This window comes from Centroberyx affinis, unplaced genomic scaffold (assembly GCF_046629955.1).
Source record: "Centroberyx affinis isolate AG114_WGS23_722 - 3 ecotype Tasmania unplaced genomic scaffold, CSIRO-AGI_Caff_v1 ptg004311l_1, whole genome shotgun sequence".
Classification (NCBI taxonomy): Eukaryota; Metazoa; Chordata; class Actinopteri; order Beryciformes; family Berycidae; genus Centroberyx; species Centroberyx affinis.
Genome location: NW_027282023.1, coordinates 47,162 through 71,005, shown reverse-complemented (window position 1 = coordinate 71,005; position 23,844 = coordinate 47,162). Strand labels below are relative to the sequence as shown.

General features: G+C 43.9%; 2 protein-coding genes across 8 annotated transcripts in view; both read right to left on the bottom strand.

Moving 5' to 3' along the window:
* Positions 1 to 129: 129 nt before the first annotated feature.
* Positions 130 to 3,815, bottom strand: cfap298 (cilia and flagella associated protein 298). 2 transcript variants are annotated; one of them, XM_071543398.1, is made up of 8 exons: positions 3,688 to 3,815; positions 3,259 to 3,428; positions 2,863 to 3,030; positions 2,244 to 2,311; positions 1,920 to 2,078; positions 1,385 to 1,516; positions 1,143 to 1,238; positions 130 to 1,021 (listed from the first exon to the last, which is right to left on the bottom strand). In XM_071543398.1, exons 2-8 carry the CDS (start codon positions 3,395 to 3,397, stop codon positions 911 to 913), a joined length of 873 nt encoding a protein of 290 aa, XP_071399499.1. In that variant the 5' UTR covers positions 3,398 to 3,428; positions 3,688 to 3,815; the 3' UTR covers positions 130 to 910. The 2 variants fall into 2 exon arrangements, with proteins under 2 accessions (XP_071399499.1, XP_071399498.1); XM_071543397.1 differs by having other exon boundaries at positions 130 to 1,238.
* A 495-nt stretch (positions 3,816 to 4,310) lies between these two features.
* The window catches only part of synj1 (synaptojanin 1), a 28,981-nt gene continuing 9,447 nt past the window's right edge, over positions 4,311 to 23,844 (bottom strand). For 2 of the 6 annotated variants that reach the window (XM_071543390.1, XM_071543393.1), the window contains 22 exons: positions 23,635 to 23,731; positions 23,032 to 23,207; positions 22,731 to 22,812; positions 22,459 to 22,611; positions 20,806 to 20,971; positions 19,494 to 19,685; positions 19,303 to 19,387; positions 18,632 to 18,772; positions 18,151 to 18,343; positions 17,885 to 18,043; positions 17,351 to 17,507; positions 17,020 to 17,143; positions 16,003 to 16,215; positions 15,842 to 15,920; positions 15,317 to 15,482; positions 14,590 to 14,772; positions 14,407 to 14,445; positions 13,740 to 13,868; positions 10,358 to 10,410; positions 10,018 to 10,207; positions 9,553 to 9,905; positions 4,311 to 8,353 (listed from right to left, as the gene is read on the bottom strand). In XM_071543390.1, coding sequence (XP_071399491.1) covers positions 7,346 to 8,353; positions 9,553 to 9,905; positions 10,018 to 10,207; positions 10,358 to 10,410; positions 13,740 to 13,868; positions 14,407 to 14,445; positions 14,590 to 14,772; positions 15,317 to 15,482; positions 15,842 to 15,920; positions 16,003 to 16,215; positions 17,020 to 17,143; positions 17,351 to 17,507; positions 17,885 to 18,043; positions 18,151 to 18,343; positions 18,632 to 18,772; positions 19,303 to 19,387; positions 19,494 to 19,685; positions 20,806 to 20,971; positions 22,459 to 22,611; positions 22,731 to 22,812; positions 23,032 to 23,207; positions 23,635 to 23,731 — 4,138 coding nt within the window. In that variant the 3' untranslated portion in view covers positions 4,311 to 7,345. Of the gene's footprint in view, positions 8,354 to 9,177; positions 9,202 to 9,552; positions 9,906 to 10,017; positions 10,208 to 10,357; positions 10,411 to 13,739; positions 13,869 to 14,406; positions 14,446 to 14,589; positions 14,773 to 15,316; positions 15,483 to 15,841; positions 15,921 to 16,002; positions 16,216 to 17,019; positions 17,144 to 17,350; positions 17,508 to 17,884; positions 18,044 to 18,150; positions 18,344 to 18,631; positions 18,773 to 19,302; positions 19,388 to 19,493; positions 19,686 to 20,805; positions 20,972 to 22,458; positions 22,612 to 22,730; positions 22,813 to 23,031; positions 23,208 to 23,634; positions 23,732 to 23,844 lie in introns of all 6 variants that reach the window. The other 4 variants (XM_071543392.1, XM_071543394.1, XM_071543395.1 and 1 more) reach the window with 3 other exon arrangements.

Below are 23,844 nucleotides of genomic sequence, written 5' to 3'. Positions count from 1 at the left end.
AGTGTTCCCTGTAAGGAACCAGTGAAACCGGCCACACCTCTCTGAATCACAGCAGCAGCTCGGTCAGATGTTCCAGCTCATACAGATCTCCGGTGACTGAAACACACTCACCCTGAACTCTAGTCAAGGAGTGAGAGGAGTGAGAGTGACGCTCCGCTATGTGGCAACATCCTGCTTCTGTCTCAGAGCGGCAGCGGCTTTCAGAGGAGCGAGTGCCACTGACGGGGGACAAAGAGAGGAAAGGTGTAGCATCCTTCTGCCTGCACTCCAGGAGGGCTATGACTGGGTTCCTGTTGAACTCTGATTCTCAAACTTTATTAATGTCAACACTTCCATATATGATATACACACTGCATACAAGATTCATGGGAACACTTTGTTTTTTTACACTCTGTATGAGAATTTATTGACGTTTGATAAGTCATATTTTTACATTTCATTTTATGTCTGCACAGCTTTAATAAAAGTTTGTCTTTACAATATGACAAAATGGGTAATGGAAAACAGGGAACAGATTCAAGTTTAAATAAACTGGGTTTATAATGACATCAGCCTCAGTTTGACATCATTACAAATGAAACAATGTGTCTAAATGTCCATGTCACATTTCAGTTCAGTTAAAAAACAAACAAAACCCCCCACAAAAACATGCTGGGTGTTTGGCCAGAAACTCTGAAAAACACTACCTACCCACAAGGCCACCATCTTTATGCACCTGGCCTATTCATATGAGCACAGTTGGTGTATAGATTATTCTCAGTAAGACTGCAAAGTAACAGCAGCAGTGAACAGTTCAGAGTTATTGAGAGGAACCTTCCTTAATATTGTGAAACAGCAGTCCATTGGGATAAGGCATAGTCAGCTGCGAGTGGAGCGGAGAGTAGAGCTGACACTCCAGGGTTTTTGGTCTCTATCTCGGTCCCCATTTGATGTTGGTGAGGCCCTGAAACTGTCTTTTGAGGGCCTGTCTGTCTGACCACTCTGAGTCCAGGTGGCTGTCATCATCTGCCTCCTCCAGTTTCTGAAAACACAACCAGAAAAAGTTTTGAAACATGGTTTAAATGTATGTGCATATTTAAAAGGAAAAGGGTGTGCAGATTCTTTTGTGTGTGGGATGATTTTATTGTTGAGTCTTCTCCCACTTTGAGCTCCTCCTGTCTTCTGTAGTGATGCATCATCATTTGTTTCTGCTGCTCCTCAGTGACCAGAGGCTCTCTCGCTGGCGCCCCCTGGCCTCTCTGAAGGGAACAGCAACACATGGGCTACAGTTACTTAAAACCACTAAAACAAATAAAACAATTACACTGCCAATTATAAAGTACACGGCCCTAACACAAGAAATCACTAAAAATAATAACTTCATTTTGGCTGACAGGTTCCTTACCTTCTGGATTTTGACTACAAGCTTGGTCTTCTCGTTTTTGCCGATGTAGTCCTGCAGTTTTTTCCCCCTCTGCATCTCCTTGGCAGCCCACCATAGCTGGCACTCATCCTCTGTGATCACCTGCAGAGAAGCCTGAGGGAAGGAGACAGATGGGGCGGATATGGATAGATAAATAGAGCCAGAAGAAGGAGAGAGGGAGGGAGAGAGAGAGAGAGAGAGAGAGAGAGAGAGAGAGAGAGAGAGAGAGAGAGAGAGAGAGAGAGAGAGAGAGCGGTAAAAGGAAAAGCTTATAAAGGAGACAGTGAAGACAGACTTTCATTTGAAGCGTTTCACTCCAGATAAGAGATCCACCATTTGAAAAAAAAGTGACACCTACTATCATACCATTGACAATGCAACATTTACATTAATTGTGGTAATAAAGATAGAAGGTAATTCAAGTCCTTGGCTGACTGAATGCTAATCTCACTCCACCATCAGAGGTGTGGCTATACAGATTAATTGATAACTGATAGGAAACCACTGAAACATTCACCTGTGTTCCTGAAAGGTCCTCCTGGTTCTCAAACTCCATCCTGATTGGGTCGTGAGGAGGCAGCCCCATGGGGTAGACGATCATGACCGCCCCCCTCAGCTGGTCCAGGGCCTCCTTCACCATCTCCATGGTGACACAAACATTGGCCTGAACTTGTTTCTGAGGGACAAAGAGGCAGCCAAGAGAAAGAGGCCGACATAATCAAAAAGTGCAGACTCTTTTCATGTTATCGTATTACATAACTTTGTGCATTACAATACATAGTCTTTTAACCGCTGGTGTGAAAATAAGAGCTGATATTTTAGTGTTTACTGTCATACTCACTTTTGAGATCAGTGCCTTTGCTTCTTCCACCGTTCTCATCAACACCTCTTTCATCTTGTCATTTGGAGCTGATAGAGGGTAGATAGATGGATGTGTTCATTGTTGTGAGATGAGTGAAATCTTTTTTCCCTGCTTGCATACAAATAACTCTTACAACACATATTAAAATAAAAAGAAAAGCACACAAAAATGGCTAACATCAACATCTTCACCCTTCACTCAACATGTCAGAGTAGGGATGCACAATCAATTGGGGAAAGGAAAAAAATGATCAAACTTCCTGTATTGAACAGTGGAATTTCCAAATCACAAGACGTTAGGATTTTATATAAGAGGTAAATGGCATATAAATCTTTGTCCATATGTATCACAGTTCACAATTTCTTGCCATTATTGTGCATCCCTAATTCAGAGCGACAACAACATATAAAAGAAAATGAAATGCTAAAATGCACAGTGCAGCATCCTGAATCCCCAACCTGAAACCAGGCTAATGCAAACGTGGTGAAGTGGATAGTCCAGGGAGGATATCAAGTGTCAGGGTTTGCAAAGAATCATTTTAGGTTCATGAAGAAATTCTCTCCTTTAGCAAGCCTACAGTCAAGAGTTTGAGTCTCACCGTGTCCGTTCCTCCTCCCTATCTCGTCCTTCCTAAACACTGGTCCTCCACTGGGCACGCACTTCTCTTCCCATTCATCCTTCAGTTTCAGATCCTCGATCTGGTCATCTGTCAGACCCTGCATATTGGGCGGCAGTGTGATGCCATGGTCTGCCAGCTCTGGAATCTCTGAAGGTATAGAAATGGACAAAACAAAGTTGTGAATGTGTTCAGGCACATGAAATTGGCATTGTATTGTACTTGACAGCAAGATACTACATACTAAGATACTATGAGTTAGCTAGTAGCATGAAGTCACAGAGTAGGCATAGTGGAGCAGGAGTGTTGTTGCCTACTGGAGCTTCCAGTCCGCATTCAGTGTGTGTAGAAAACATAAAGGATATCATTGCTTTTTACCTGAACATATCCTGTCGACTTTGAGTCTCCCATTGTAAATGTGTGTAATTTGCTGGATCAGGCTGTCCAGAGGAACATCTACAGTGGTGCTGAACAGAAATTGGCTTTCATCCCCACGCTTCAGGTGCAGTTGCACCATTTTGCAAATCAATTCGCCAAACGTTAGCTTCCTAAAAGAGACGTGTAGAGGTAAAAGATAAATATGTAGTTGTTTCTGAGTAAACCCACAACAAGACAGCGTATGTTTGTATGAGCAAGTGCCCACGGTCCTTCAACAAACGACGTAACCATGGCAACATTCCTGTGTGGACGCTTCCAGAAAACCTAAGCTAACTTTAGCTGAGATGTTTGTTTACATTGCCTCACACAGTCAGTGTAAATAAGTCAATAAGTTATCACTTTGCAATGGGTGGGAATAGCTTTACATACCTGTGTAGTGAAACAACAATCACAATATAGTAACTCCACTATTCAGAGACAAAAAGTGGTATCACGCTGCTTTCAGTCAATCCTACTGGCAAAGTGAAACAGCAGAAGAATTCATCCCGCAAGTCTAGTCTTCTTATCGCGAGGTTTGCGGCAGGTTAAACGCATCTAAGGCACATTGCTGCCCTCTAGAGGTACTTAATAGGAATACCTGTTCCTACACTGTGAGGGGACAAAATAATAGGGCGACCTGCTCGGTGAAAGCTGTGATTCCTTATCGATTTCCCTGAAATCCACGAAATCCACTTTAGTCACAGAGGGATTTATTTATAGAGTATAAATAGTCTTGTAAGCCACTGACAATGTGGCTTATGTTACCATTATGATTCTATAGCCATTTCAGGTATCCGTGTTACCCATCCATCCATTTTCTATACCCACTTAATGACTTCTGAATTTAGTATTTGGGCTGTACAGTATGGTTTAAAAACAAATTTGTTCCAGGCTAACAGCTAAACTCTGGGTAGATGTCTATAATAAGTTACAGGCAGCTCTGTGTATGATTCTCGGAACAAACTTAGTCAAACAAGACAAACAACTGCAGTCAAACCAACATTCAGGTCAACTGACATTTATTATTGCATACATACAACACAAATTGTTTCATACATAAATGTGCAATCAGCTGTGCACTTAAAATATGGAACCTTGGATATTACATGAATTGCAGCTTTATGTTTTCTCTTTAATACATACAGAATATGGTCAACAACACAGACTTTTATTCACTATGGATTATAATCATAAAAAGGGACACCAATCTCACAAAAGGAGCAGTTTGTTTCCTATAAAATCTCATCTTGAACATGACATGACACATAAAGCGCTGGCTAGTCACCTATTACTAATGCTTCTGATACAAGATCTACTGCACACATCTGGATAACATAATAAATGCATTTTAGAGATTACATCGACTCCAATTTAGGGCTGTAAGCAGTAGGCAATCTTACACACTTGCTTACAATGCTACTGCTTTCAGTGCAGTGAGAGTGAAGCCTGAATCCTTGCAATGCGAAGACGTTTATTTTTCTTTCTTTTTTTTTTTACATGGTGTTTGAACAAAGCACAGTACATTAGAGAAGCATTAGTTAGCCGGTACTTTCTTAAGACCCTGATGAGTTTTTTTCCTCCTCATACCATCAAAACGCTTTCAAGACTAGACATTTCAGGCTGTTTGATAAAGTTTGAAGGTTGGGGGAAACAACATCCGGTTATATTAAAACAGTGGGCCTATGGTGGGGATTATCTTCTCACTGATCCTTTTGCAAAACAATTGCTCATATATATGCCAGTGCCCTCAACATCTACCTGTAAAACTCGACACCAGTGAAAGAGCAAAGTAGGTAGTACAGCAAAAACACGTCACTTCTGACATCACCACACACACCTCATCAACGGTTACAAAGTCTGCAAGGTCCAGGTAACAATTTCTCCCAACTTGAGGAAGTGACCAGTGGATCTACGAACACTGAGAACGGATTGACACCCAACACCCAGCTCCAGAATCCAAAACTAGTGTGTGGAGGAGAAAATAAATCACACCACTCTGTCTTGAATGTGGGCCACACTGCGCCTGGGAAGGAGGCGTTACAAATAGTCGTTTGGAAGTAGTTATCTAGTGATGCGTTTTGGATGCAAGCCTACGCTGTTAAACTGAGTTGAATCGTCATTTTCAATCATGGTGGTGAAGAATAATCGTCCCTTGGTCGTGCTACAGGGGAATTCCCAGTCAGGTGCTTTGGAATAATAAAAAAAAAAAAATCCTTTCAGTTTATTGTACTGCAAACATATTCATATATACGATAAAGCCACACCACAGCTTCTGGTGGTCCGGAGAGCAGAAATACATTGTTGCAGCCACAAGTGAGTGAATACAGTGACTGTTCAGTTCAGAACCTGTGAGTAAATACGTCGTGCCGCAGGGGGGGAAAAAGCTCCGGTAAACTTGATGCTTTACCCCGCTGCCAACCCTGTACACACACTCACATCCAAGCACAAACACTATCACACACGACGACAGACGATATGCACCTCAAACACAGCACATTACTTCTCACCACAGTATCAATAATAGATTATCAAGAGTAAACTTTCTTGGAAATAAAAAGTATAATTTTTGCAATAAACAAAAGTTTCAGTCAAAAAGAAAAAAGAAAAGTACCCCCTTGTTGCGCACTGCATGTGCATCATTTACTGTCTGATATGCCCACAGCCCCTGATCATGTTATCTTCGTGCTCACAGTAACAGAAGCACACACACACACACACACACCACATTCTTTGAATTTACAGTAGTATGGTTCGAAGCTTTGGATAAATCAAGAAGGATTACAGCACTCGACAGAGGTGGAAGCAGGTTAAAGCCCTCTTGTCTTGTTCAATCCACAGGCTCTCCCATTTCTCTGCCGCTCTGCCATCAGAGCCTCTGGCTTCAACATGAGTACGACCATGAGAACACACACAGCGTTTCAGTGCATATCAGTTACATTGTGCATACCACTGATACGGTCAACACGAATACACGTATGCACATTTAGCGAGTAGATTCCGTATTGAAAACATACATATATACATAATCACTATGTATAGGTTTTGATATAGAGCTACAAAACATATTCAGCTAAGCATAACGGCCCGTAGACAAAGGAGGATCACTGAACAGAATAGAGAGAGAACAAAAATGTCCTGACTGATCATCAAGTACATGAGATGATATTACAGAGCATCAGTCCTGCAGCAGTGAACAGTTTGACTGACTATGACACTGACTCATGCGGCTGTTGTTCACACTGGTGTCGGCAAGGAGGCAATGACAAAAACCCAGTGCAACATAAAGTACATTCATGAGAAAAGTAAGCGTTGCACTGCACCGATATGACTCAAGCGTTTCGATTTGCGACTCTGATACACAGAGAAATGAACAGATAAACTGTAACAGACACCAAACTCTGCAAGTCCAAGTAATCTCTGATCAATGGTTATGGATAACAGACAGCAGCCATTTTGGGGCAAATGTGGCCACCTGCGACGCATAACCTACTACATCATATCAACTGACTACACCCGAAAAGTAGAACCATCTGTAGGTGTCTACTTTGAAAATCCCTCTATATGTCTGATGTACAGATGCTTGGCTACTGCCAACACCGAGTCTGTCAAAATGTGTGTCAGTGAATGTATTAGGTAATGCTGATCTCATGTGAAACCCCGCAGGCGACTGCAGTGTGCTGCACGGCCACAGACGTTTGATATTGCACAGGAGATTACACACACAGATTTGTGCGCATAGATATACTTTATATAACTATATAGACACAGGCACATGTTTGCTGCCATAAATAAAAATAAACATCAGAACCATTCATATTAAAATAATTGTTAATATCAGGGAACAAGCAAACAGGCTCATACATTTCCCATTTTACTGCTCAATTGCTTGGTGGAGATATACAGTATATCCTTTCATGTGATTCAGAAGGGGAGTGGTCTATACTTCTTAAATACTGTCTCTTTTGTACATACCATACACACACACATATACACATTTATCATAGATCTATACATATCTGGATATGCCCTATACATGTTAACTGTCATCCTATCTCTCTGTCAACTCCTTAGGGAAGGGGAAGCCGTCACTGGGTCTGTCTGGGAGCTTTGGGTTGTTGGGTGCAGTTCTGGTGGGGATTGGAGGAGGGAGAGACGGGAACACCGAAGAGGCGGAAGATGCCCAGTTAGGGTCTGAGTCAAACCCAGATTGGGAAGGCTGAGTCTGAGGCTGGGAGAGTAGGGAGGTGGAGGGGAAGATGGGGGCCGGTGGCGTCTTGGTCGAGAGAGGGAAGGCTGATTCGTCGTCAAAAGTGACCCACTGCTGGGCGGGTTTCCCTCCTGGGGGAGGCGGCTGGCGACGGGGCGCAGTAGGGATGGAGCAGGGCGGGGCCAGAGGTAAGGCAGGGGCGGTGGTTAGGGGGAGATGAGGAGCAGGTGTAGGGGTAAGAGTGGACGATGGTCCTAACAGGGACATGGTCCTTTGAAGCTGGGAGATGGGTGGAGCTGGGGCCGGTGTAGGAGCAGGGGTGGGGATGAGGGGCTGAGTGAGAGCGGACATGGTCCTCTGAAGGTCGGGCCTGGGGGCCGGATGCTGGACGGTGAAGTCCGGGGTGAGCGAGCGGCGCTGCGGCTGCTGGATCAGCGGGCCGGTGAAGGGGTTGGTGCTGCTGGGTCGGGCCGGAACCGGGTCGGTTGGGAAGGGACCGGGGGAGGCACGCAGCGTCTCCTGGGAGCGACTACGAGACGGGACAGGAGGAGGGGGAAGCAGGGAGGAGGTGAGCGGCGAGGGGGTGGAGAGCGAGGAAGAGGAGGAGGAAGATTCAAGACCCTGCAGGGCTGACAGAGCGGAGGACTGGAGGGAGAAGGACGAGGGGAGGGTGTTGGAGGAAAAAAGAGGAGCAGGGACGGAGGGGGGGGCACACAGAGATGAGCCTCTGGTCAGGGACTGGGTGTTCTGCCACGAAGATGAGGAAGAGGAGAGGAAGTCAGATGTGAGCGTGTCGAAGGGGTCAGGCTTCCATTGTGCTTCTCTTTGGATTCCATTCATCCCATTGGTCTAACGAGGAACAAAACAAAGAAATTGCAATTCAGTGGTGATAACAAATGAGTGTGCTGTGTGAACCAAGAAAAACTATGAGTTAATATAACTGGAGTGTTATCTAGCCAGTTAGCCATAAATGTACTGGTTACTATATACCATACAGTAGTTAAGCAATGTGACAGATTCACAGACAAATTAATTTAACCAACTAATGGACCATGAAGCATTTTTATTATGTGCAAGTTCTTTAGCCCAGAACAAAGGTTAATCCTGAATCTAGAAAATTGCCAAAAATATCTGTTTTGTCTTTCAATAGGATTTACTACACTAACACTGATCACTGTTGACAATGGATATATGCATCACAATCCACATATAGTCATTGACTAACTGTAATACACTGAACTAACACAAATGAAACAAAATGTAACTAAAATCATGAAGTCATTGCATATGTGCTCACTTTAAACAGCTGAACCACAGTGAGCAGATATGAAAGGACTAGTGGGGGAAAACGGCCAACATTAAACGTCACATTTCCTACAGGTTTTTCAGGTCACTTATGGTTTGATATGTTGACCAACAAAAAGAAGTGAAAACAAATAATACACAATTTTGTGAGCCTAACACAAAACAACACACGGTTACCAGCCTTGCAATGGTCTAAGAGACATCCAGGTTGAAAATAACTTAAGAGGAGATGTAAAAAATTGGGAAATCAACTAGAAAATGAAAGAGGAAGAGGTTACTGGGTGTAATGTATGAGTATGTCATACATCGGAGCAGAGGACTGTGGTGCTATGGAGAAAGAGACAGAGAGGTGGTTTAATATCAAGTACCTGTCACCCTGAGGGCTTCTCCGGCTTGTGAGAGAGAGACAAATGCATCAGAGAGACAGAAGCGCACAGCAGAAAGAATAACACAGACAACTAGGCTCATCTGATGCAAGACACAGGAGCAGAAAGAGAGAGTTTTTTCCTATTTGTCGCATTCTTTACCTCCTAAACCCCCCAAAAGTATGCCCAAAACATTCTATCATTCTGGTTTGTCTAACAACTAAAATTTAAGTAAGAAAATCGTAAAACATGACTTAGCTAAGCGCAGGTAGAAAATCTCAATGTGTTCTGAATTGATGATTACACATCAATGTTCTTCGTTCAATTGCTGAAATCAAAATAATTGAAGTCAAAAGTGAGAGGAGCGTTGGCACCAACCTGCGCGGCCGGGGCCGTCTCAGATTTGGCGGCGTCAGGGGGCAGAGCGTGAGAGGAGCGGGAACGTGGCGGGGGCTTAGGGGAGGCCAGACCCTGTGGGGGCCCAGCGGGGGCAGCGGCGGGGGCAGCAGCGGGGGGCCCTGCTTTAGGGACTGCGGCCAGCTGTGGCTGCAGGGGGGCTGGAAGTGTGGGCTGCATCGGCGGGGGGAGCTGGGACTGGACCGAAGGGGCGGGTTGGGGCTGCATGGGCGGCTGCATGGGTGACGGAACCTGGGGTCTCACTGAAGGGGGTGCTGTAGGAGGGGGTCCTGAGGGAGGGGGACCTGAGGGAGGGGGTCCTGCCAGAGGGGGGCCTGGGAAGGAACAGAGCAGAGATAATGCTTAAGTCCGATGTGTCATTTCAGTAACGTTCTAATGTCAATCAGTGATTTAATATCCTTTGTGTGTTGAGCACATAATGCTCACCCAGAGGCAGGTCAGAAGGTTTGGCCTGAGCGCTGGGCACAGGCCGGGGCGCTCCAGGGTGGGTGTCTGGGATGGGTCGAGGGGCCCCAGGATGCACCTCTGGAATGGGCCTGGGTGCTCCAGGGTGGGAGGGAGGCAGTGGGCGAGACTGGGGGGGCATACTGATCACCCCAGCACGAGGAGGGATATTCTGGAGGAAGAAGGGGGAAGGGAGAGTAGGGAGAGATGAGCGAGTTAGGTAAAATCAGCAAAGGAGCAGTGCTCCTCAAATGTCAGCTACTCATATGTGGATATGAGCAGTAATCTCAATGAGCAGTAATCTCAATCTCAATAAACTCACTGGTCTGGGAACGCCTCCCGGTCCAGGACCTCCTGCTGCTGCCTGGCCTCGACCTGGAACAGAGATTTATGATTGACCAACGGCACAACTAGTTACATTCGGCAATGAGAAATCTCTGACACCTCCAGTATTTCTCAACATGTGGCGTGTGCCCCCTAGGGGGAGATGTAAGGCAGAGCAGGAGGGTGGAGAGGGAGATGGGGCGTTAGAGAGAAAGAAAAGTAGAAAAGGAGGGGTTTGGCAGAATAATGTTTACCACTACAATGCTTAACCACACTGCAAACCTATACTACACTTGCCCCACCCCTACTCCCTGTCTGCCTATGTGAATACACAAACCCATCACAGACAGATCACCCTATGGCTGACTCCATTATTAATGATGACTCAGCAATTCCAGGGCTGCAGGAGGTCTGGGAGAGAGGCAGGCCTTGTTCTGAAGACAACGGCTTACCACACAGCTTGCATGCACTCACCTATTCTTTCGCTATTCTCTAGCCTAGCCCCTCTCAGAGCATGGGAACATGTTCCCACGCGACTTAGATTACTGCTTCGGTGTATTACTTCACTGTGCGGTCACCAAATGTAAGTCAACCCTGTTAACCACACACACACAAACACCTACTGTGATAGAGGGATTCAACTAACCACACACACACACTCCACAACTGGGCCAGGTGAAGACAGGCCAAGTCACCGATAGGCTACGCAACCAAACCCTATCCGCCACTCTGGGACAGGCTTCATTTTGTGTCAGTTGGTAAACTAACCTAGGACTACAGATGAAAGAGAGGGATAACCTCACCCTCTCCTGCCCTACGTCACTCCCATACACAAACACACAGAAACAGATTGCCCAGACTAAGATACATACTTCACATCTTCATACATACTGACATCATTAAGTAAAAATCTTTTGTCTTCATCAGTACAGTAATGACCAATGAGGCTACTTCAAGCTTTCTGGTACTCACCTGCAGCAGCGTCTGGCCGAGCAAGAGCAGGGCTTTTTGGTCCTTCGCAGCACAAAGGAAACCAGACCACATTACCGTTACGCATAGAGAGGAATATCTGTCACAGGATGCAGGTGCTCCCAATGACAACACTTTATAAGAAGCACTAGGATTAGTGTATGGTGATAATGGTGCAGCAGAGCAGCCATGCCCAAGATGTTGTGAGCCTGAATATCTACCTTCCCGAGGAGAGAGGTGTTTGGTTTTCAAGACAGAGCTATAGTCAGTGATGCCTACAGCATAGTACTTTTTGTATTTTATATTTTTTTTATCTGTTCACTCATGAACTTCATGTATCAGACAAAAGTTGAATATGAGGCAAAAATTAGACTGCCACCTGTTGATCTGACATTTTATATCCTTATTCTGTATTGCAGCAAGAGGCTGCATTTAAGGGCTTACCGGTGAAGGTCAGTAAATTAGTCCAAACACTAACACTACCATGACACTGGGGGACTAGCTAGTCAAAATCAGTAGTTATCAATAGTTGACAGTTAATCTATATCTTCCTATTGAAGTGATCATTATACATCACTGTATCATTGCAAATTTCACATTTTAATCCTGCAAATTCACCAGGTGGATATAGTGCTACTATTACATGGGTTGTGAATAATTCTGATGGGAATACACTCTGTTATGGTGGCCCAATGTGTTTGATCGCTTTTGGGGGGGATAGTCAAAAGGGGATGACTGTAGCAAAAAGGCATCAATAACATTGATGACTGGGTGCAAGACAACAGGGATCAGATTATCGACATTTACAGACACAATCACTTGGAGCTACCTAAAGTTCACACTATTCCAAGGAGGCAATAAAAACACCAGACTGTACATTACAACTGCAGCTAAGCCAGTTACCTTCACTGCCTCTCCTATCAAGGAGTGGGCTGGGACATTCTCCACAGTCTTAGAGTCAGAGAGGGGAAACATAACTCTCAAAGTCAAGGCTAGGGGGGATCATATCAAAACAGCAATACATTTAAAATGTAAAACTCTAGCCTAAGGGCTAGTGATAATCCACTTATAATAAAATGACATCATGAGCCTACAAGCTACACCCACACCACAGCACAGGCCTAATCCAAATAGTGTCAAATAAGCATACCGTCTTCCCAACAATGTTCAGGACCATGAATGACAACATAGTGTTTACAGAAATCCCAGAGAGGAAGGACAGACAAAAAGACAAGCCAAGAAATACTTCTAGAAAGAGTAAAGCATGGACTGCAGTGCACCAGTAAACTGTGCTTTTACAGTACTTGCCAACAGGTGGAGATTCTCATATAGAGCCCAGATGTCAAACATCAAGCCCCAGTTCAGTTTTTCTCTATAAGCCTGTTTCTGTGTGTTTGTTGGTTTGTTTGCGCATAACACTTTTTCAGTACACACTGCTGAGGGGAATTAAGGTGTGTGCTCTTTAGGCCGTGCAGAGCCCTAAGAGCCCTGTATAATGGAAAAACAGTGTGCGCTCATACACCAGGCATTATGGTAGAAGTCACACAAACAGTTGGCTCTAGGTTGGTGCACAGTACATTCACATTCCAAGAAGTAGCTTGGTGATATTCAAACTGTAGTGCCCAAGTTAACACATGAATTGAATATTTTGTTCAGTGATTTTCTTAGTTACAACACTGTGCTATCACAGCAATTTGGTGTTAACAAATTGAGTTTTTAGTTTCATTAACACTTACACTTGTTTGCTATATGTCCATAAGTCAAAAATGTTCAAAACTCGCCCCTCGTGGCATGATTTGAAATTCCCCCATTTTCACAAAAGGGCTGAAAAGTCGCAAATTATGGCATGATATGTGCCTATTGTTTTTTTTTTATTATAGTGGTCCATTGTTGCCACCGATGATGAGTTATGAGCATTTTCTTGCTTTACAGGACGCAGAGAAAACTAAAATATGCATATGGGCTCCGTACAAGCAACTCCATTAACGTGTGATCACAGCCTACTGAAACAGCACTAGAGCGTTGTGCTTCTGTGTGTAGTGCCAGATGGAAAATAGCAGCCACTACTGACAAATACTTCAGTAAGCAAACTGAAATGCTTCAGCAATGTAAACACACAAGCACACAATTCAACATCACTTTACCTCCTGCGTCCTTTCTAACTGGTAGAGGGCTCATGCCTCCTTCAGGAATGAGGGGAAGCAGTGAGATTAAGGTGACAATGTTAACACCTGTCTGCAGCATCATGTACTAATACCATACTGACAATCTAAATATCCATTTAGATAGTCTTCCTATGCTGAGTTTCACTCAGTTGCACTGAATAACACTGTCAGCTAAATGACTGTGATGTAAATATAGCAAAATAAAGCACTAATGAACCGTTTAGAAGGTTGAGGGAGATACAGTACCTGAAGGGGGTGGGGGGCGCTGAGGGGGTGCAGGTCTGGCTGGAGGGGCATTGGGACGTGGAGGAGGTGGGCGTTTGGGCTCCATGACCTGAGATGTGGGGGCACCAGGCTGGAAGTCGACTGGAGGCCCTGGAAGCAATGAAACAGGCACAGATTTATACACGGAAAATTAGTGGTTTGTCTGAGGAAAAAAAAAGTTCACCATTTGGCAATTTGTTTTTGCCAGAAAATGTGTGACTGTCCAATTCACACATATTGTGAGTACTTGCAAATTCACCTCATACAGAAAAATACTATTCTACTGTTTCACTCATTGTAATTTGCTCTGGATAAGAACATGACCTAATGCCTAAAATGTAAAAGGTAAATGTAGCATCAACAGTTGAAGAGACTGAAAAGGGTTCTTTTCTTTCGACTTAACACTGTGGTCAAGTATAAATGAAGTGTCACTCTCCTATGAGTCACACAGGCAAACTCCTCTCAACACAATTATCCTACAGTCTGGTCCTTGAGTACAGCTTGTGTACAAAGAAGGTGATATTGCACAAATGTTTTAATGCTGTATCATAAAACATGTTACAAGAGGACATTAGCACAGCTAGCTAAAGACACACTGCAAGCATTCTAATACCAAACATAGAGCAAACCATCACACATCACACATTACCTGGAATTTCTCTCCTGCATGGTGATGGGCTAAAACCTCCTTCCATGCATTATAAACAAAGCAAAATTACAGTTTAGCTTCCAGTAGGCAGGGACTGGAACCTGAGAGGATTATGGTACTGTGCTTTGTGCAACCTGATTACAGTTGTGTGTTCAGTGTTTGTGTCTTCAGGCACATATTTACCTTGCGACGGTCGGGTTGGTTGGGGCGCACGGCTAGGCCTGCTGGGGGCTGCAGGTTCTCCGTGGGTGGGGGAGGGACAGGGACTAGTTCGGGGGGAGGGGAGAGGGGAAGACCCAGGGCCGGAGCCTGCTCCAGGCTGCAGGTGCTGGGGAAGAATCTCCTCCACCTCCTCATCCACATCACCTGGTACAGGAGACAGAAGAGGGTTGGAATTTATCCCCGAGAAACTAGTAATGCATTAGTTGCAGCATAAGAATAACCAAATATCTCTAAAATCAGGAGTCAAGTGACAGCCAGGAGTTAGCCCTTGTGGCTTTGTTTCCATGATACCATTCAATGGTCCATATTCATAAAAATCACTGGCATGGTTAATGACACAGCACACTGCTGTGCAACGCTGTTATGAGTTTTATGAATACGGATCAGTGTCTCTTATTGTTAACTTTGGCAAATTGGGGAAACCTAAGAAACACTGTAATCTTCCAACAATATCGTATAATAACCAGTGAGACAAAATATCAAAGCGTCTCCGACATTTAGATTTGAGATTTGACAGACTATCACTTTCACCTGCAGTCCTCCAAATCAATCATTTTTAGCATCCACAGTCAGAGGTAGGACTCTGAGGCTTTTGTGTCCTATTCTCAACAACCCTACTGCGCCACACCCTGGCAGTTACAACATCCATATTCATGAGGATTGTGACTGCTTGTCCTTCACACGTCACCTTCCATATCGTAGTCATCGTCGCCCATGTCTGTGTCCTCAGCCAGCAGGGTGGAGCTGGCCGAGGTGGGGATGCTTCCACAGATCCTCTCCACACTCATCTCCTCCTCCAGACTCTTGATCCAGCCTGGACTCTTCAGACGGATGTCAATCACCTTACCAAGAACCTACATTGCAACCGAGAATGAGAGAGAGCGAGAAAGAGAGATAAAGAGAGAGAGAGAGAGACTGACTACTTGGTATATAGTCAATTTAAAAAATGTTTCAGGAAAAACAGTTTCTCTGTTTGTGGTATATTGGACGATGTGTCACAAACCAGAGGTGATTAAAGGTATATGACTGAGGGTTTATAAGGAAGAGGTCACTCAGAGGATCACTCATTCTCACTATTTTATTATACACTCTCATACTGTTAAAGGAGGTCAGGAAAATTTATAATAGTGTCTAGACCATAGCTGTTTTATAATAATGTTATATGAGCATTTTTATAGCTTTGAAGTAATTTATATTGTCTGTGATGACTTACAGTGGAGGCGCTGAGAGACAGGGCAGCCAGAGCGGAGTAACCTTCCAGGAAGGTCACCCACATCTTCTCCTCAACAAACCTGTAACAACAAGGACATTTATCACTGCAATCCAACCACCTGCGGGCATACGTGTCTGTCTGTGTACGGACATCAGGCTCACCGGATGAGGATGACCTCTCCGAAGTTAGCAAACTTGTCCAGCAGCTCGTCTATGAGTGCGTCGTCAAAGTAGTCATCAGGGCCGGAGGTGCAGAGTGACACCAAGATGGTGCCGTCCGGCGGCCCCTGCAGGGCGATGACCTCCTTATAGACCTGGTGCCGGTCCTCTGGGTCTACCTCCAGGATCTCCACATCCATTATCGCCACCACAGGCCTGGACACAGACAGGGAGGAAGACAGTAGGAGACAATGAGGACAGTGATGATTGATTAAAGTGAAACACTAGCTGAAAAGAGCATGCGCTCGAAACGTCACATGTGGTGGTAACAAACGCCATGGGAGCCATTTCTAGTGTGCAGACTCTATCTTGTCTTGCAATAATTGACTGTTTTTCTGTCCAGCACCTAGTATCAGTTTGAATGTGTGTGCTTTTGTGCATCTTTACTTAAAGGGAAACACCTCCACCAAAGTACCAAATACTGGTTTGCATCATTGATATATGGTAGACTTTATGTGATCAGTCTGACAACTGTAAACCCATTCCATTCACTACAGTTTCACTTGACATTTTCAAGCCATATAGCATCAGCACAGATGTGAAATAAGAAGTAGTAATTCATTTTGAGTTGAATTATATTCTTGAGGTATAATTTGAATTTCATTCATTTAAATATTGTAAATTAAAGACCCCATGAAAAGGCATCTTTACTTCCTTGATTTGATGCATTTCCTGTTGAAACAGGATGTTGGGGCGGAACATAACACAGGGAGGGATCATTCAAAAGTGTAAACAAATGGGATATCAGTTAGGGAGAGAAAGGCAGTTTTATTTGATGGGAGGGGCGGTGGGACAGGATCGTTCAAAAATCGGTACTGGCTTTATTGGTTGGAATTTCTATTTACACCTCCTGGTGCAGCATGAGGTCACCATTAAAGATACACTGTTTTCCAGGAAGGAAAAGTAATGGGAGTTTATTTCGTGGCGACTTTAATATCAAACCACTCGCTGGTGAGTTACCTGTGGTCTGAGGTCTTGAGCTCAGCTCTGCCGTAGTACTTCAGAGTCCCAGCGCTCCAGGGCTCTGAATCATCCTCACTCTCCGCAGATGTAGTGGCTGCTCCGACTACATTCATCTCCTCAGCTGCAAAACAAGCACAAACACATATCATCACTATTCTTGAGCTTGAGTCATACAGTAGGGTATAATGAATGAAAGAAAGCAAGACAGAAGGATGTATAAGCCTATAAAATTGTTTTTTGGCAAAGGAATGTTATTCAGGCTTATAAGACATATCTCAGTTTCTCCTCAGCTAAATCAACACCCTTCCTTTCGGGCCGCGGCCCTCACCAGTTTTGTTAAAGTTCCACTTCCTCCTCTTCCAGAGTACACGGTCGGTCCAGGCTGGTGTGCGGCACTTCTCGCTGGTGTCATAGTCCTCTGAGAACAGGTCATACTTATAGGTGGGGGCAAAGTCTAAGACCCCTTCGATGAAACCTCGGAAGACCTGTGGAGAGAATATTATAATCAACTAACGCCATATGCATATTAATTATGTGTATGTCTACTATCAGTGCGAGAGCGCACCTGTCAGCTTCTTGGGAAACAATATTCTGACCCATTATTTTATGCGCCAGTACAGATGGTAATAATTTCCCCTATGGGATCAATAAAGTGCAATTTTATCTCATCTTATCTTAATACAACCCAGGGACAATGATTTCACAGAATGCATTTATGATCTTGAGCCACTGTGAAAGCGCAATAATGTTTAATAAGTTTAATAATTAAATACATGGTGCACCATTTCCTACTGAGAGGTAATGAACCCTTATAAAGCGTTACTTATTCTGTAAATGTGCACATGTGTGTTTAAGGCCATACCATGCCAGCATTCTTCTGGTCCACTAACTGGTCCCCAGCCGTCAGGGCATCCCAGTTCTGTTGTCTGATTAGCTCTTTTACTTCTTCATTGGGTAGGCTGATACGATAATTGAAGTCTCCACACCAGAACACGTAGTCGTGTGAGTACAGCAGACGACCCTGGGGGGGGTAAGATAGGAGAGGTTAAGATTAAGTTAGACACACTAACATGCGTTTAAAAAATTATAAAATTCGCTCAACGCCAGTGTCATGGTTATTAGTATTACCATAGGGAAGGTGAGTCTGCGTGTGATCTCATTGTAGTCATCGTTCCTCTCCTTCACCTGTGATTGGCCAGCAGCGAAGTGGGAGCACAGGAAGCAGATGCTGGTGGTGTGGAACAGCAGGCGGATGGCCACGCCCCCTTTATTGCCTGTAGCCCCACCCATTCCAGTTTTTACTGTATCTACAGCAACATCCCTGTGGCACAAGAAATACAACAAACTAAAGGTAAACATATGTCTGTAACCAGATTCTGGAGATTACAAAAATTATATATTCTATACAGTCCCACGGTGCAGTTGTGCAGTTACAAGCCTAAATGATTAGCAGTTCATTTGAATGTGATCTCAGCTCTCTGGCTGTCCTGAATTTGGCTCTTGAAGACCACAGCAGCCACACTGTGGTATAAATGCATTTCCACCTCTTGTGTGTGAACCTAGAGTAAATCTTTGATGTGTCTATTGTAGCAAGAACAGAGTTTCATACCTGATGAAGGGGGCATGCTGTGGGCGGATGAAAACAAACAGGCACACTCCCACAAGCTGCTCTGATGCAAGCAGCACATACTTATGGTCCCGAGAGATGTTCTTCTGAAGCTCAGCAGCCCACAGTTTCTGGTTAGTGGTGCTGAGAGGAGAACACAGAGAGGGAAAACAGATGAGAGTGCAAACAAATTAACTTTTAAGATATGTGTTTGGGCATTGTCTTTACTCCTATTCAACACAATTGAACAAAAGAAAGCACATCTGCATAAGGTGCCATATTAACAGTATCTGATCAGGCCATGGCTGTCCAGCCCCTGATCTTTGGTACTTTGTTCTCAGGAGCAAATTCAGAGTCATCTTTTAAATCAAATTACATTTTTATAATCTGTTTTTACCCATTTTATTCTCATTGTATTAATATGTTTTATTATCCTATAACCTTAATTAATCATGTCTGGCATTGTTTTATAGCACTTGAAAAGTGCTATACAAATAAAAAATTATGAATATTTTTATTTGCATTAGCTAAAGAGTATTCCCGATGGAGCACAGAAAAGGACCTTGGTTCCTGGTGCCTGCATGGCCCACAGGCAAAATATCTTTTTATTGCATAAACGTCTCTGGATGCCAAAGTTAGCTTCAATAACCTTCCAGATGGACTGGGACCCATACCTGGCACTGACAATGTTGCCAGCATTCAGTTCCACCATCTCCTCAAAGCCGATGGCAAAGATATCTATGGGGTTGGCTTTGGTGTCTGTGGGGAGAGAAATGACAGAAGTGCCGCTTTTCACAAAAGAGTTTGTGAAAACCATGACAATCTGAAATCTTAATTTATTTAATCAACAAGACAGATGACATACCCTGGAACTCAGGATGCCCCGCCTTCTTTGGAGCATCCAACAGCCAATCGTTGAGCGTCTGGTTGCGGAAGGCGATGCTGCGGAACTGCTTGCCCCCGTTGACATTCCAGGTGCCGACACACACCCTGATCTGCTTGGGCCGCGTGTACTTATGGTAGTTCTGACACATTCCCAACAATACTCTGGGAGAGGCTGAAGAGGAGAGGAGAAAAGGGTGAGTGTGTATAGAGTGTGCGTGTGTTAGGGTGGAATAAAGGGAAACAAAACAAAAAGAATAAAATTAAATAAAACCAATGAGAGAACATCCAAAATTCAAAGAGGGAGACCACCAAAATGTCCTCCAAAACATAGGGAATGATACAAAGGACACAAATCATAATGCTTGGTGAAATACCACTAACATTCAAATAATCAACCTTGGTAATGGTTCATTTCTGTCTGTAATTTTCCTTTCAAGGGCATGATGTCAGCCTAGCAATTACCATTGTGTGCACTGAAGTCTGTTTCTTTGCACAATTCACCATTCTTTTACTATTAATCATTACTGTAGGAGCCTGATGGTATGTGACAGAAAATGGACAAGAGGGTTAAACCATTACCAACATTGGTTTATAAATGAATGAACTAATGAGTGGGAGCACAATCACAAAGGATAAAACAACTATGGACATGGGATGAGAAGAAACATCCACTGGGGGCAGGCTGTCAGTTACTATACCTGATTGTAAGACAGGCTCAGTGACTAAGATTGTGTGCGAGAGCAGGGGGAGAGAAGGGAGAGAAGGGCGGGTTAACCAGTGAGTTCACAGATAATGCTAGCAGAGCAGTCGGTCAGCATTAATCTAACTGGGACAGAGAGCTGGCACAAGGAGATTACACCTCCCACTTGACACGGATGAGACAACCCGACAGTGCAGCTTGTGGCCAGCTTGTGGCCAGCAGGGTGACAACAGCTACTGGACGAAACCAGTCTAAATACCTATACCACAATCCTCACTGATGAAGCAGGGAGCCAGTGATATTCTTAAAATTGGCCAAGATCTTGGAGTAAATGAAAAGACACACTCTCCATAATATTCACATCAACAATAAACCACTAGCAATTACGAAATACACATGCTCCAACATGCTATATTAAGCAATAACTTAGACTTGCTACACTAATCGTAATCAAACTACACTACTCACAATATGTGATCTGTCAATTCAGTAAAGAAAACATCATTGTACCTCATTAGTCCTATGTAATAAATTACACAAGCTGAAGCAACTCTATACTGTTATGGAATTTATCCATGATGAGAGGAATTACCGTAAAGACTGGAGGTGGTGAGCAGCGCCCGAGCTTTGTCTGCCAGATCACTGTTGAGTGTGGAGCCCAGCCTCAGGATGTCGATAGCCTCCTGCTTGGAACTGTCAAAGAAGTTGTTCTGGATGGTCCTGGTCACTGAACGAGCGCCGTCTTTTAGCTTCCCCGCCTATGAGGAAGAAGAAGAAGAAAAAAAAGACATTACTACCTATACATTTACTTATCATGCAAAAATATCCATACCTTCCCAATTCACCCATGGAAGCGAAGAAAAGGACAAGATAATCTTCTAAGAAAGATCTAAGAAATACAGCTTTTCCAATTGACTGGGAAGGATCAAAATTGCTAGACAAGGAGATGGGACTCTACAATTACACTGATCGGTGGGCTTCATTTTGATATTATTTTGGTTTGATGCATCTGATTTCATCCAACCAAGAAAGAATCCAACCAACCCGAGTATTTCATTTGTAACACTGACATAGTGCTACAGTGAGAAAATGGTCACTCAACAAGCAAAAGCATTGGCAGATTATTCTAAAATAACCGTGACATATGATTTATTTTTCTTTTTAAAACATGTCCATTTGCTTTCAGTGTTTTATTGAGATTACTGCAAATCAGTGGAGAGATCTTCCATTTTCTCCCAGGAGCATTCTTGATCAGGAGAACCAAAGTGGAGACAACATATGCATCAGTGGGACTTCTCAAGCGAAATAAAATCAGTCAAGTTTTATGGAAAAAAAGAGCACCCACTAACCACATCCTGAATCTACATCATTCAACCCACACACATGGAAATCAACACTGCACCAGAAATAGACCCGCGGCTCAAAAACGACATCGGCTGGCTCGTTAACTTACCACACAGGTAGAGAGATCCAGAGGACAGCAGAAAGAGATAGCACACAAGAGTTAAGAAACAGAAGCACACAGTTCTACACACAGAGAGGATCACCTGTTCATGCAGAGCTCTGTCAGTGAATGACATGCACAATTAACTTTTATTTTTTTAAATGCAGCAGTTATGGTTTCATGTGAAAACTAACAATTTAATTCCTCAGCTCTGTTGCTACACAGGGCTTTGGCCTTTTTTCCACAATAGTGGCATTTGTGCCATTTCTGTTTGTGGCTTCCTGTTTCCCCCCTTCTGTTTCCACCCTTTCTATCAGATAAACCATGACTGGTTTATCTGATAGGCTACTGCTAGCATGCTTCATCTGAGTTGAATGGGTTGCGGGGCAAGTGACAGCAGGTCATGAAGGTTAGGGCTATATAGATAAAGTAAACGTTTGTTTGTTTTTTGACTAGTGTTTATCAGTTATGGGCATTTATGTAGATTGATTATTCAAGGGTTTCTGACTGCATACAAAACAACAAATATAAATCAAGCATTTCAAACACCAATGCACATTTAATACTGAAGTTTAGGTGTCACATGCTGTCATTGTCTCATGTACTCAGCCAATGTCCACATTGAGCTATACTGGAAGTCTGGAATGAGCTCTGAAGCAGTACCCCAAGTCCCCGAAGTTATAAAATGTGACCAAATTGTTACATGCTGGAGCCCGGATAACCTGTTGTGCCAATTGTTACACTATGAATTTGTCCCTGAGTGTGTGTGTTTGTGTGTGATAAGTCTGTCCATTTGTGTACCTTGGCCTTGCCATCCAGCGCCCCAGTGCCCGCGTAGATCTTGCTGACGGAGTCTCCGTTGACAGACCACATGGTCCTGAAGACTTCCTGGAACCTGGCCACCAGCTGGGGCTTCTCTGTTAGACCCATCTCCTCCAGCTGCTTTGGCAGCATCTAGGGGGAGGGAGAGGAGGGGTTAGATGTAAGCAACATCAATAAGGTCAGTGTACTTTGACAGATGAAGAGTGAATGCCATTTTATAACAAATGAGGGCATTAGTTGTTCAGTCTTACCTCAAGGGCAAAGAAGGCCTGGACACTGTTGGTTCTATCCAGACAGTCCAGGCAGTTGGTCCTGATGGTCCCACTCTGAGTCCTGAGAAGATAAGCGAGAAGTGTGTGTGTGTGTGTGTGTGTTTGTGTGTATGCATGCATATAAGCATGAATATTCGTTGGTGGGTGGGGAGGGGAAGGGGGCTTAAGGAGATCAGGGTATGTAACTACAGACAATTTGAGGCAACTGCCAAAATGACAATTATTACTCCTTCCTTCCTTTGTAGATGTAGACCTGTAGATGTTTGTATGCATTTCTCACCTAGTAATACCAGTCTCTCCAGAGTAGTAAAAGAAACCACACTCGTCTGTGAATTTGCTGAGCTGGGGTTTGAGGATGCTGTGGAGTTTCTCTGCCTTGCCCCCCTTCACCATCTGATGGTAGTCAAAGTTCACCATCTTCACTGCTCCTGAATGCTCTGATGCCTTCAGATGACTCTGAGTGAAAGAGAGATAGAGAAGAGTTATTCTTGAGAATTCAAAGTACATGCAATAGTGTTCTGCATGCAAAGCCTGCTGACATAAGTAACTTGCATTAATTAATGCCAAATCACCTACTTAAAAATAAAGGAAATACTAGATTGTAGCCCGTTTTGGTACACTGGACTAGGCAGTTTAGTAGCTGTGTAAATTTAAGCAGATGGTTTGGTGTACTCAGCAGGGCGGGTGGCCTAGTGGTTAGAGAGATCATTCTGTAAACCAAAAAAGTCATATTCAATCCCATCAACAGCCATGTGTACCATCTACACATGTCCTTGAGCAAGACACTGAAACTAACTGCTGTCTTACTCAGTCGTTCTGAATGAGAGTGCCTGCTAAATGCCTAAAATATCAATATATAAAGGGCCAGAATGGTTCCTCTCACCTGAAATGCTTTGCTGAGCATGTGTTCCCCTTCCTTGCTCCCAAGCAGGTTGATGATCACCTGTTTGCCATACAGCCTCCGCAGAGCACTGAAGTGCCTGGAAAACATGCAGTTTGATCAAATGTGATCCAATTGACAAGCACATATTTTTCGTGATAAGCTGCAACCAATTTGGCTCTGTGAAACCAAATACAAAAGCCTTTTGCCAAC